The sequence below is a fragment of the Astatotilapia calliptera genome, chromosome 13 (genome assembly GCF_964374335.1).
Source record: "Astatotilapia calliptera chromosome 13, fAstCal68.1, whole genome shotgun sequence".
Taxonomy (NCBI): domain Eukaryota; kingdom Metazoa; phylum Chordata; class Actinopteri; order Cichliformes; family Cichlidae; genus Astatotilapia; species Astatotilapia calliptera.
The window spans coordinates 15,711,096-15,725,307 of record NC_137434.1 but is presented as its reverse complement, the minus strand read 5'-3'; the positions used below and the strand labels follow the sequence as shown (position 1 = coordinate 15,725,307).

General features: G+C 41.5%; 1 protein-coding gene across 1 annotated transcript in view; it reads right to left on the bottom strand.

The window, feature by feature from the left end:
- The window catches only part of LOC113035395 (ATP-binding cassette sub-family C member 2-like), a 37,867-nt gene extending 24,814 nt beyond the window's left edge, over positions 1-13,053 (bottom strand). The window contains exons 1-9 of the mRNA XM_080288119.1: positions 12,813-13,053; positions 11,869-12,045; positions 5,919-6,059; positions 5,701-5,838; positions 5,395-5,517; positions 5,249-5,304; positions 4,915-5,170; positions 4,591-4,769; positions 216-393 (exon numbers count right to left, since the gene is read on the bottom strand). Of these exons, the coding sequence (XP_080144245.1) occupies positions 216-393; positions 4,591-4,769; positions 4,915-5,170; positions 5,249-5,304; positions 5,395-5,517; positions 5,701-5,838; positions 5,919-6,059; positions 11,869-12,045; positions 12,813-12,857 (1,293 nt within the window). The 5' untranslated portion in view covers positions 12,858-13,053. The remainder of the gene's footprint in view (positions 1-215; positions 394-4,590; positions 4,770-4,914; positions 5,171-5,248; positions 5,305-5,394; positions 5,518-5,700; positions 5,839-5,918; positions 6,060-11,868; positions 12,046-12,812) is intronic.
- Positions 13,054-14,212: the final 1,159 nt, after the last annotated feature.

Genomic DNA, 14,212 nt, shown 5'->3' with positions numbered 1-14,212 from the left:
ACCTTATCTAAGAAATAATGTAAATAGTTTTTCTGTGACAAGTATGCGCTGATAAAAGTTATTTATAACTGAAACATCTGACAACTGACTTAAGCAGAAAATTATGACTAGTAATTTTTTTCTTCTAATGTGTAACAGTAATTTATATTATACAGCATTTGATTTTTTTTTCACACCAATGTCAATAAATGGTGTTCTGTCACTCCTGTTTTTACCTTTTTATACACAGCAGCCATAAGTGCAGTGCGAACCTTCATCCCCAGCACATGGCAGCGCTGGAAATACTGCTGTAGGGTTAGAGACTGTAGCAGAACCACCACCATCAGCAACACTGCATACAGATAGCCCTCCCAGGCATATCTGGATTTGTCCTGAGTGAACGAGATCATCAATCTAGGAAAAACAGAAAAAAAAAGAAGAAAACATGCTAATCTCCAGCTTCATCTTTAGCACTTATCTAACAATGTCCTCATTTCATCCTGCCACTCCTGTTATCGGTTATGAATGACTAGTGTCAAGACATGAGGGACAGAGAGAGATTAAAGACCCCCTGCCTTCTTCTCATCACATCAGAGAGAGGGTGAAAAGGCTTAACATCCCTTTTTTTTTAAAGTGATTTATAGTTTTAATCTTTATTTTTATCCTCATTTTTTATTGTTTTTTTTTTTTGTTTAAAGATAAATCAAAATATAAGCTTGATCAATATGTTAAATGAGAAATGTAGTTTGAGTAGTGAAACAGTCTAGATTTTGTGTCTGTAGACATGATCCAACTTAGTTCTTTACCTATTGGTGTCAGCAATGTGAAGGATGTCTCTTAAATGTTCAAATGTCATGAGATCTTATATGTTAAGAATTACGAAGAAAATGTAAAGAAGTGTTGTTGAAGTAAACTTTGATTAATCAAATACATATTGTGTGGTTGGACATCAGATGATCCTAAGTGAACAATGTGCTTGAATGACTAGATAGGAGGAGAGAGAACGGGGGGCAAAAAGGCACTTGGGAGAGTATAAAAGAGAGCGCCCAAATGCATTCTTTGCTCTTCCCTTCATCTGCTGTGAGATGAACAGTTCAGAAGATTGGATCTCAAAGTGAACTTTGTGCCTGACGGTGGTCAGGACTACAGAACACTGAGATAAGCACATCTTCAGACCTGGGCGTGCCTGTCTCCTCTCCAGTGTTAAGAAAAAACTCAGCATTAACTCATTATAATTTTCGTACAATTAAAGTCTAAATTGTTGATATTCACCTTTTAACCCGTTGTGAAACAGTACAGGTAAAAATCTGAGTATTGACCCATTTTAATGTAAATAGCTCTTACAGGTTACTTCAGCCCTTTACACATAACATACCCTTGAGGCCTACTGTCAAGCCCTCTAAAGCTAACCCACTTAAATACCAAGCACACCAATAAAGAGGGGAGCCGCTGTAACTATGTGCCTGACGGAGGCCAGGACTGCAAGGCTACTCGGGCCCCGGATTTTATCAGATAAGCAGGAAAAACATACAGACGATTTTGAGACCATTAAAGCTGGGCGAGCTCCCTGAGCCACATCAGCCCCATCTGATCTCTGCATTGCCTGCTGGGTAATACTCATCCAGCGATTAGAACTTCTTAAACAGAGAGCTGACCCAGACTTCCTGTATAGGGGTGCTGGTCCCGCAGACTGACAATAGGGAATAGTTAACCCAAAGGATTGTAAAAGGTAACTGCAAGTGAATAAAAAAAAAAACATCTGTGACAGATAATTGTATAAATTCCTTTCCTTTTGTTAAGGAATATATATATATTTTTAGTACTTATTTTCTGATTATTTTTGTTTTATGCAGACCAGAATATTAAGAGGCCACTTTTCACTCATTAAGTGTTTTAAAGGTCATAAATTGCTGAGCAAGACTGGAACACGGTGCAGAACAGGAAACTGTGCAGAACAGGGAGTCTTGTGCAGAGCTGCAGAGGCAGAGTGTAGCGCAGAAGTTGTTTTGATCAAAACTGTGTGTGACGTGTAAGTACCAAAATAACAGGAGGAGGGAGCTGACTATAATATAGGTTATAGGCTTCTAATGCTTCAGATCAGGTCTGCACGCATTCAGGTCCAGACCAAAAAGGCTAGGCAGTGCATGTATCACCTACGACAACTGAAGAAGCCCTACAACATCCAGAGCCTTCAGGTACTCGGGGCGGACCTCATCAACACCAGGGGCTCTGCCACCAAGGAGTTGTTTAACTGCCTCAGTGACCTCGCCCCCGGAAACTGGCGGGTCATTCCCCTCATCCCCAGACTCTGCTTCCTCCTCGGAAGACGTGTCAGTGGGATTAAGGAGGTCCTCGAAGTATTCCTTCCACCGCCTGACAATTTTCTCAGTAGACGTCAGCAGCGCTCCGCCAGCACTATACACAGTGCAGGTAGAGCACCGCTTTCCCCTCCCGAGACGCCTGACGGTTTGCCAGAATCTCTTCGAGGCAGTCCGAAAGTCTTTTTCCATGGCCTCTCCGAACTCCTCCTACACCCAAGTTTTTGCTTCAGCCACTGCCCAAGCTGCATTCCACTTGGCCTGTCGATACCTGTCGGCTGCCTCCGGAGTCCCACAGGCTAACCAAGCCCAATAGGACTCCTTCTTCAGCCTGGTGGCTCCCTTCACCTCTGGTGTCCAGCATTTGGTTCGGGGATTACCACCACGGCAGGCACCAACCACCTTGTGGCCGTAGCTCAATGCAGCAGCTTTGGCAATGGAGACGCTGAACATGGTCCATTCGGACTCAATGTCCCCAGTCTCCCTCGGAATGCTGTTGAAGCTCTGCCAGAGGTGTGCGTTGAAGATCTCGCAGACTGGGGCCTCAGCTAGACGTTCCCAGCACACCCTCACTACGCGTTTAGGTGCACCGGGTCTGTCCAGCGTCCTCCTCCGCCACCTGATCCAACTCACCACCAGGTGGTGATCAGTTGACAGCTCAACCCCTCTCTTTACTCGAGTGTCCAGAACATATGGTCGCAGGTCTGGTGATACGATTACAAAATCGATCATCGACCTATGACCTAGAGCGTCCTGGTGCCACGTGCACTTATAGACACTCTTATGTTCGAACAAGGTGTTTGTTATGGCCAAACTGTGATTTGCACAGAAGTCCAATAACAAAACACGGCTCGGGTTCAGATTCGGGAGGCCGTTCCTCCCAATCACACCCCTCCAGGTCTCGCTGTTCTTGCATTGAAGTCGAAGTCTCCCAGCAGGACAACAGGGTCTCCAGGTGCAGCACCTTCCTGGTTCCAGAGCTCAAGCCATGCGTAGAGGTGAGCCCGATTATATCTAGCCGGTACCTCTCAACCTCACGCACTAACTCAGGCTCCTTCCCCACCAGAGAGGTGACATTCCATGTCCCTATTGCCAGTCTTGGCAGCCGGGGATCAGTCCGCCAGGGCCTCCGCTCCTGGCCACCACCCGGCACACAATGCACCCGACCCCTATGGCGCCTCCTGCGGGAGGATGGGCCCATGTCTCCTCTTCGGGGTGTGCCCGGCCGGGCCCCATGGACTAAGGCCCGGCCGCCAGACGCTTGCCCTCGGGCACTTGGCCCCGGTAACCCTATCCCAGGCAGGGTAAACTGTTCCCTTGATGTTCTCTTCATAAGGGTCTTCTGAATCGCTCTTTGTCTGGTCCCTCACCCAGGACCAACTTGCCATGGGAGACCCTACCAGGGGGCAAAAGCCCCCAGACAACATAGCCCCTGGGATCCCTGGGACACACAAACCCCTCCACCACGATAAGGTAGCGATTCACGGAGAGGTCTCTCCAAAGATCCTCAGGATTTTCTATACAGGCGCTGTGGAGAGCATCCTCACAGTGGTTTGGGAACAGCTGTGTGAAGGACCAAAAAGCTCTCCAGAGAGTGATCCGTACAGCAGAACGCTGCTGCAGGATTGCTCTCCCCCCGCTTCAGGACACTTATACCAGGAGATGCCGGACTAGAGCAGCGCAGATACTGAAGGACCCGTCCCATCCTGGCAACAAACTGTTCCAACTTATGCAATCTGGTAGAAGGTTCCGCATCATCCGGGCAAGGACAGAGAGACTCAAGAGGAGCTTCTATCCCCAAGCCATCCGGGCCCTAAATACACACACATCCGCCCTCTCACATCATCTATAATTGACTGAGACAGGACTCTTCCAGACACTCTAAACCCAGGCACAATGTACATTTCAAATTCCTTTAATTTTAAATATGTGACAAATAAAGAACCTTGAACCTTGAACCTTGATCTGCAGATGCTTACATCGTGCGGATCTCTCTTCCGGAAGATAATATATTGAATAAAATGATTATAAATACTTTGACCACTCTGAGTCTGCATCTTCTCTGTCCAGTAGAAAAATAAAAAGAACTGGTTTCAATATTTTCCTTTTCTTTTTGAAAAGTATGCATCAGAAAGTCAGAACAGTGAACTATTAAGAGACCACTGTAGTCCAATACAGGGTACAACACAGCTGAGTTGCTGGTTTAAGTCCAGCGACATTGTACAAGCACAACATTGTTCTTCTCTTAAATCTGTTGTTTTATTTCTGTAACCTTCTGTAATATCTTACTCACTTAAGAAGCTGAGGACTGACAAAGGTTAACACATCCTGCAGAAGTTTGAAGCAGACAGATTCAATCAGAATCCTTTTAAAGGTCTTGTAAATGGTGGTAATCAGCCATGAATTGGGATAGTTCTCTTCCTCCTTATTGTCCTTTTTCTTCTTTTCATCTTCCTTCTTCCCCCTTTCCTCCTAAAAGAACAGATCGTTTAAACACAGTTGATGAGATTTATTCAGAAAAAAACATAGTGATGTTGATTAGTGATGTTATTAAAATCCGTTTAGACTGTAGCTCAATATAGTGTACATGTGTGTGGAAGTGTTTGAATGCTCTCACCATCATTAGTACATCCTGACTGACTCCTTTCCCCAGACCACTGGAAAGCCCATTTTGCTGTGGGTTTTCCTGGGCACTGTCTCTGGTTTTAGCTGATTTGTTTTTCATCTTGTTCTGGAAGCGGACCCTAGCTGCATCCAACTCAGGCTTCATGAAATGCTGGAAACGCTCATTGATGAAAGCAGTGCTATCACTCTCATTCAGATCCCACATGTCCTCCTGAACCAGAGGTTGTTTGTAGCCTTTTAAGACCATACTGTAAAAACAATGAAAAGACATGGAGCACATATGTAGGTGCTTGTTAAGATTCCTACTATACTGACTTTAATGTTACCTGTTTAACCAGTTTAAAGTGATTCTGCTCAAAAATGGTGCACCTGCTTCAGGATTCTGTGGATAAAAACAAGATTAACATTTGACTCCTTATGAACTTTGCCCTCGGAAAACAAACAAGCAAAACCACTAACAAATAAAGGGTACCTTTTTTATAAAGTCTTTAGCTTCTGGGGGAATATCAGCCATAATAGAAAGAACTAGTGCAATCAGTTCAAGCCCAAAAGAAATGTAGAAAAGGCTGAAACGTGGGACATCACGGACCTCGCCCTAATTGCCAAAAATGAGAGAAAGAAAAACTTTAAAGGGTCCCGAAGAAAAATGAAAATGGTGTGTTATGCAACACATAGAGAGCTAAAAGTCAATCATATCAAGTTATTGCACCATGTCTGAGTAAATCTACTATTTGTCTTCTACTTTAAATCCAACTTGATCAAATGTCTTCACTCATACCAGTCTGAGAGCCTCTCGTAGGAGGGTCTGGAAAGGAAAGATGTCACACAATACAAGGAGCAACCAGAAGAAGAAAATAGAGGCAGAGTCTATTGCTCCTTCCCGTCTTAATCCTTCATGGCAAAGCAGGACAAGGATCTAACAAAGAAGACACATCAGAACATAAAAACAAATCCTTTCAAATTTAAATAAATAAATATAAAGGTTGCTCAATTTACCCATGTGACTGCAAATAAAACTGGATTTGCGTAGTATGCAGCAGCATTTTCTGAAGATTGGTCACTGTTTGGACCAAAATCTTCTCCTAGTGTGACTCCCAGGTGTGCTATGGCCGTCAGGAACAACAGAGACGCCACAAGCTGAAGGAAGAAAACACAGACCAGACAGGAGAATAAATCATGTTATTTTATGCAAAAAAAAAAATTAATAATCTTTTGCATAAACTTTTGACCAATACTATGTTTTTTTTTCATGAGATAACAAATACTTAAAACTAAGTTCTTTCCCTTCATTCCTTCAAGGTTTTAGAGAAGTGATAACAGATGCTTAAAATACGCAGAATGAGACATCTCTTTGCCCTTTTGCTGTAAATGACTTGTCCTTTCCATGTTAGAACATTTCATACACAGTATATGCATTTATAATAAACTCACAGAGAATGGCCTCTTGGTGTTTTTGACCTTAACAGTGAATTTACACTACATGTGTTTTAGCTTCAATGTATACACTCTTTTTTTACACTGACCTTTGGAAAAACATTGTTCTTTTTATATTACTCCAGTCCTCAAGGGCCAGTTTTCCCAAATTTTTCCATGTGTCCCTGCTGCAACACATCTGAATAAAATTCAGTAGGTCATAGGTTCTCAAACTGTGGTACGCGTACCACTGGTGGTACATGGGCTCCCTCTAGTGGTGTGCAGGAAGTCTCTAAAATTTTTTGAAGACTGAATAATATACCATGTTCTGATTCAGGGATTTCTGAAAAATTAAAACGTAAAGCTCTGCTATCACTTTCGACATAAATGACGACAGGAAACTAAACAGCAGTGACATTTATATGGTTACTGTAGTTGGACTAGCTGGTATATAATGATGTGCTACATGGTGGCTAGATACACAACTATGGTTAGCATAATATAAACACAGTGAAGCTGGAGGATGAACGCTAACTTTTTTCAACTCGACAAAAGTTAACGTGAGGTTTCCCAATGTTTAGGGACAAATGCAATTACATGTCGGGATGATGTAAATGGACCAAAAGTCAGTCATTACTGAGATAATCCATTCACAGTACGAGGTTGGTCATTAATATACTGCTGCATGGGCTGGGCTGTTGTTACATTGTAAGGTTTTCAAAACTGAGTTTTAAAATGAATAGTGGTAATAAAAATTGAGAGAGGTCAACAGTTATCACAGCCTTTTTTAGGGGCTTGTTCAGATTAAGTAGGAAAAGATACAAAGCATTAAATATGCTAAAAACACAACAGCCTTAATAAATGCAGAGTAGTTTTGACCCGAAGGCAGGGTTCATCACTTAAAGACTGGATAGCCACCTGCTGTGAATGTTTTAATGCAGTACAGTTGTTATTATTATCACTTGTCACATCCTGATTATGACAGTTAAAATAAATAACATTCACATAAGAAATAAAATTGTCTCATGTAAACTGTATATGGTGTTAAATAGGCCTATACTACTGTACTTTTGTTTGGGGTTGCCACCTCAGCATGCAGTCAAGGCATCAGAATAATATAGGAAAATAATGAAAAAGCCTAACAATAGGTGCAGTTGTAAAGAGGTTTGCACAGTCTGTAAAATGAGTAATATATGTATTGATTGGGGCGACCGTGGCTCAGGGGGTTGGGAAGCGTATCTGTAACCGGAAGGTCGCCGGTTTGATTCCCGGGCTCTCTGTCCTGGTCGTTGTGTCCTTGGGTAAGACACTCTACCCTACAGCCTACTGGTGTTGGCCAGAGGGGCCGATGGCGCGATATGGAAGCCTCACCTCTGTCAGTCTGCCCCAGGGCAGCTGTGGCTACAACCGTAGCTTGCCTCCACCAGTGTGTGAATGTGAGAGTGAATGAATAGTGGCATTGTAAAGCACTTTGGGTGCCTTGAAAAGCGCTATATAAATCCAATCCATTATTGTGTTTTTCATTGTGTAGCTATTTTTCTGCATTTGAAAATGCATTTGTGAACTAGCATGAAGTGTGGAAAGAGGGGAATGTTAATGCAATACTGAGAAACCCTCAGATTAAAGTGAAAACTAATCTTTAATTAGGATGATTACAGTCCATAGGGGGAAATGAACAGCAAAAATCAAGCTTTTTCAGAGAACTTGGAGCACTTGAAGGCAGGTTAACATATGACCTGACAAAGAACAAAGGAAATAGGTTATAAAATCCACACATAAGAATTAAGGGAAATGGACATAGCTGGGGAACAAAGCAAAACTTAAAAAGAAAGAAAAACTAAATGCAAGAGACAGGAGAAAAATGACTAGCAAAATAAAAACAAAACAAAACAGGGAATGAGAAACAATAGTTTGAAAGAGGGAGACAAGAACTTTACAGAATGAAGAACACTGAATGAGCACATTGAGCAAACACTGAGAGAAAAACTTCAAAGTTCTACAATCAGGACTACGGTAACTTTGTACTTCTACGTAGTTCTACAAAGGTCCCTGCAAAGTCACAGAAAATGTTAGTGGTAACGGTAAACAAAACCTTTAAAGCACTGTAATTCTTCATACTTGCAAACTGCTACACAGCGTACAGATTAGCAATGTGCCTCATTTTTGTGTAGGTCCTGATGGTGTCTGTGAAGGTTCTCAGTCATCGAGGTCATCGTAGTCTAAGGCAGCGGTCCCCAACCCCCGGGCCTCGGACCGGTACCGGTCCATGAGTCGTTTGGTACTGGGCCGCGAGAGTTGAGGCTCAGGTGTGAAATGTATAGTTTTCAGGGTTTTTATCAGTTTTCAGCGTTATCTTGTTATCGTTTTTATCGTTTACTCGGTTTTCGTGTGTTATGAATAAATTTTCTTTTTTTCGGTACCAGTACTAGTTTTATTTTGTTGTATTTATCCGCGACACCTTAAAGGCCGGTCCATGAAAATATTGTCGGGCGTAAACCGGTCCGTGGTGCAAAAAAGGTTGGAGACCGCTGGACTAAGGAGTTAGAAAGAAAAGCGTCTGAACTTCTATAAGTTGCTTGAAGAGGTTTCACCTCTCATCCGAGAAGCTTCTTCAGTTCTAAGGTCAAATGGTGGAGAATCCCAGATTTAAACCCAGTGGGAGTATCCCCCCAAAGAGGGACAAAGGACCCCTGATGATCCTCTACCTAATCACATGAGCCAAGGTGTGAAAACGGGAGTGGGTCACAATCAGCCAGGGTTTCCCTAGCTGGTGTTAGGGAGGATAAGAAAGACAGACAGCGAGGAATGCCCAGACCTCTACATTGGAGAGACCAAACAGCCACTTCACAAGCGCATGGCACAACATAGAAGCGCCACCTCCACGGGACAAGACTCAGCAGTCCATCTGCATCTAAAGGACAAAGGTCACTCTTTCAAGGATGCCAATGTTCACATTTTGGACAGAGAGGACAGATGGTTTGAAAGAGGAGTGAAAGAAGCCATTTATGTCCACTGTGAGTGACCATCTTTGAACAGAGGCGGTGGTTCACGACACCAACTGTCTGCCTTCTATAATCCAGTTTTGAGATCCTTTCCCAGACGACTTAACGCCCACTCACACCCTGGGCCATCTGATCTCAGGAAATCACATGATAAGGTGGGGCCACGTTTCACAATGAGCTCACCCGAAACCCTGGCTCATTGTGACCCACACCCGTTTTCACATCTTGGCTCATGTGATTAGGTAGAGAATCATCAGGGGGTCCTTTGTCCCTCTTTGGGGGGAAACTCCCACTGGGTTTAAATCTGGGACTCTCCACCGTTTGACCTTAGAACTGAAGAAGCTTCTCGGATGAGAGGTGAAACGTCTTCAAGCAACTTAAAGAAGTCCAGACGCTTTTCTTTCCAAGCTCCTTAGAGTAGGTCCTGATGATGTACAGATAACCTTTTAGGGTTTTCACTGAAACACCACAGCTATGACAATTTCTGAACTACCTTAAAATGCTTATTCAAACTCACCTTTTTACCATACCCCTTGACACCAATAAGTCATATAATGAATGCTGAAAGAAAGAAAAGCAAGTCTGTTTGACTGGAGGGTCACTTGAATAAATAAAGCTGCCTAAATGCAAATAACAATAATAATAATAATGATAATAATAAAATGTGTACTGAACAGTATCTATTGCAGGTAGCCAAAAAGATAAAAACCCTAACATCACTTCAGCCTTTAGCTTTGCTAGCAAGCCTGCTCTCAGTATCATGCTAGGAAAGAGTTTGTTTAATAGTTAACTAACACCTCTGTTAACTATATAGAATAGTACTAGTCATAGAGATTTAGTGCCAAGCTAGAGTAAAGACAGTGTGCTAATAACACTGTGTTTGCTACACTTGACTTGCAGGTGCAGTGTGTACGGTTGTGCCCTGCTGCTGACTGTGACTGCTCCTTTTTCCTCCTTTCAAAGAAGCTATTGCTGTTTTTACAACAAACAATGTCAGACTGTTCTGGCCTGTGCTTATACAAAAGTAAGCACTGTTAGGTCTTTTAGGTTATATTTGTATAAATGATCCATTTTCCTCTGATGAATTGTTCCCTAGCTTTTTGAAAAAAAATCTTCACCTTCTCTTCCAAAAGGTAAAAATTCCAAACTGTCAGTTTGTAAGCATCCCATAATCCACAGTGACCTCTCCATATAAAGTCTGTTTCCTTTCTGTATCGTTGCTGACTTGAAAGCGAACTGCTATTAAGCTTAGATGGAAAGTGCCCGTCCTTCACGCCTAGTTTCTTTTTAAAACTAAAATGTGAAATCTTCCGGAGTTAAACCCTTCACTTCTTACAGACATTTTTGTATTAAAAAAAAACTAAGCAATTCCAAATACATTATGATCACTTTAGTGTTACAAAATTTATTAAAAAATTTTTTTTAATTTAAAATGCTATTAAATCATATAGTATTTTTAATTATACAATCCTGTGATTTCATAGGCATTTAACATGTATTGTCCAAGCTCATTAATATATCTTGAGAAAAATATAAAACATGTATTTTTGTTTTTATAAGTTTATGGTATATTTACCAGTTTTGGTCAATGATTCTAAAAAAGTACATAACCAATAAAAAATGCACCATTTTTTAAAAATATACCCTGTGAAGGTTTACAAATACTAAATGGAAATTATTTACTCATAAAAGGAACATTTATAGATGTTGTCACCATTTTCTTGGGATGAATGTGTGAGGTCAAATATTTCATGAATCTTAGTTTATATGCATTTTTATGATTTTGGCTGCAGTACAGTGAACAATACCAAAGCCTGGAATAAGTATGCATTTCACATACCACCATGACCACCATCACATGAAACCAGGCTGTTATACAGAAATGGGAGAGGCAGGTTACCACCCCAGATGTGTCCTCGCCTGACCGGAGGAAAGCGGAGTGCCAGAAGGCTGCGACCAGCCTTTGGGCCAACGAGGGATTGCCAAGTCTAAACCACGGCATCTCCCCAACAGTTTTGACCAATTAAAAGCATCATACATAATTCTCTGTAATGTTAAGTAAAGGTCGCTCTCTTTCAGGACGTTGGTTACAGCTAACTGCTTGCAGACTGTGGTTTTCTGAATCAAAGAGATCCATGTACATGCTTATGGGTTGAACTGCTTGAGGCAATAAATGATTAGAAACTCAGACTACATCCTTCTTTTACTCAAGATAAAAAGAATGCGCAACAAATGCTTCCATCAAAACACAACATATGTGTTAATTGTCAACAAATCCAAGTAAAGGTACATAAACTAGTTTTAATGTCATTTTGTCATCTTTTACTGTCATTTTACTGTAATTTGATTCATATTTTATATATTAAAAAAATCTCATTCAGTTTTTCCTGTAAATCCTGTAAAACCTTACAGTAAAAAATATTTATTTGCAGTATACAGTTAAACATTTGAAACTAGAAGACAGCTACCTAAGCTATGAACTGAAACAACAATTTTTTATGAAGATGTCTTTATTAGATAGTATTTCTTACCTGTTTGCAGATGTAGAGCTTGGACAGTTGTTTTGTGTTTACATTTGCACTCTGACAGAGAGCCAGCAGGTGCCATGGGGCACAGAGCCACAGGAAACAAAGGGGGATCCATACAAGAACTGTCTGTTCCACACATAGTGGAAGGTCTGGGTCTGGTCGCTTCAGATATGAAACATTCTGAAGAACACATACAAACAAACACATATACATAACAAAGTCCCGCTGCCCTTCTAAGGGAACCATAAAGTTGTTTTAAAAGTTCAACTGATTAACTTTTTGAAACCAGAAACTTTCTGAAACCAGAAAGTTAATCATTTTCTTTTCTGCCTTTTTGGAAGATGTCTCACAGTTGCTGTGACAAATAGAAACCATGACCTTCTTGTTTGTCCATTCTGTGTTGAACAGACTGACACAATAACATGAACAGCTTTTTACACGTATATCTTTCATTTTTACTGCCTTTTAATCAGCTTCACTTATCTTACAGCTTTTATTTCTCCAAAGCATAAAAAAAAAAGCAAAAAACTATGACATCAACATGTCCCTGACATGGTATTATAAGGTCAAATCAAATAAAATCAAAATTTATTTAGATAGCACATTTTAAAACAACAGTGTTGACCATAGTGCTTCACAGTCAGTAAAAGCATGAGACAATTAAAACAAACAATAAAACAGGACAACAAACAATAGGTAACAACACAATAAGCTAGAACAGCCAACTAGTTAGAATCAAAAGCCAAAGTAAAAAGATAAGTAATAATAATATAAAAAAAAACGCCAAAAACTATGACATCAACATGTCCCTGACATGGTATTATAAGGTGTTATATGTCTGTTTGCTGTCATTTTCAACATACCTTCCAGACAATTTACTTTGTATGTTACTAGTCTTATATGTTTGTTTGAATTAATTCTTCAGTCTTTCTGCTTGTTTAACTCACCCAAAAAATGGACCCACAGTACTCCTCCAGAGCTGCCGCACACATGCTTTACAGTGATAGCTTCAGTCAACCTCAGCTGATCAGACAAGCCGACGCCTCTCACCCTCTGCCCCACTACTGCCGGGTTTTACTCAAATACTGCTGCTTTCTCCTCTGTCCACCCACAGCTTACTGACAATTGTAGGATGTGGCTGTAAGGGACTTTGATCCATGAGGTTTTTTAAGCAGAAAAAAAAAGTTGCTTATTCCCTCTACAGAGAAATGACATTAATCCAACAGAGAGGTGCTGGATTAGCGTAGAGAATACAAGATTCGAATCTGTGCCTGGTTTCTACAAAAAGTACACTACAGGCTTTCTAGTGAGTCAATGAGAACATTCAACCGATAAAGCAAAATCATTTACAGAATCAAGCTTTGTAATTTGCGCAAATAAGCTCCTGAGAGAGGAAAAAAAAGTGAAGGACTTACATAAGTCTTACCATGCTCTTTTAACTGTGTTAGGGGGAAAACCTACTGAAAAGGGGAAGGGGACGGGAGCATTTAGGGATTTGGAGGGAGTGGGGTCATTAGATCCCTTTTCCTGTTATTTTCTACATAAATATTTTAAACCAGTAAGGTTTTGATAAATGATTGTTGTCTGACTTTAAAATAAGAAAAGTACTCTAGTTCCACTTTGTCATAAGTACACATACAGTTGTGGTCAAACATTTACATAAACTCATCATTGATATGAATGTCATTCTATTTTTTTGGCTTTTAATGATTTCTTTGAAGTCTGTCATGGTCCAGGTGTGTGCCAGTGTGTCTCCCTCCGAGCCGGCATCTCCACCCCTGGGAGGAGCCTCAGTGTTCTGCTGATTGCTCACACCTGTGGGTAATTTAGCCGGGGACTCATAAGGCCAGCGTACTCAACCTCTCTTTGCCAGATTCTCAGCTAACCCTAGTTAGTGCAGGCCACCACCGTGAGTTCGCACTCGCTTGGTGAATTACCTTGTCTCATCGTGTGTTTCTCTCATAGCCACACCAAGCTGCCAAACATTAATCTCTGCCGAAGAGCTCCAACCCGGACACTGGACCACCTGACAGTCCCACAGGCTGTTCACCTGAACCACCTGCCTGCCTCCCTGCCTCCACGCCAGGAATTTCGGACCACACACCCGGACCACTCACCCCTCCACGTCACCACCGACCACCCGCGGCAAGTACGAAGTATGAAGGAAGATTCAGAACAAACGGCTTATCCATATTTCTCCTGAACCATACCTGAACGTCTGTACTCTATTTACAGTGACTCTGACCCAGATTGCTTACTTAGCCCAGGCTGCTTAAGACCCCTTTGATTCAGTTGTGGCACTCCGCACTTGTTAACCTCACTTTCCAGTTTATGAACACTTACTGAG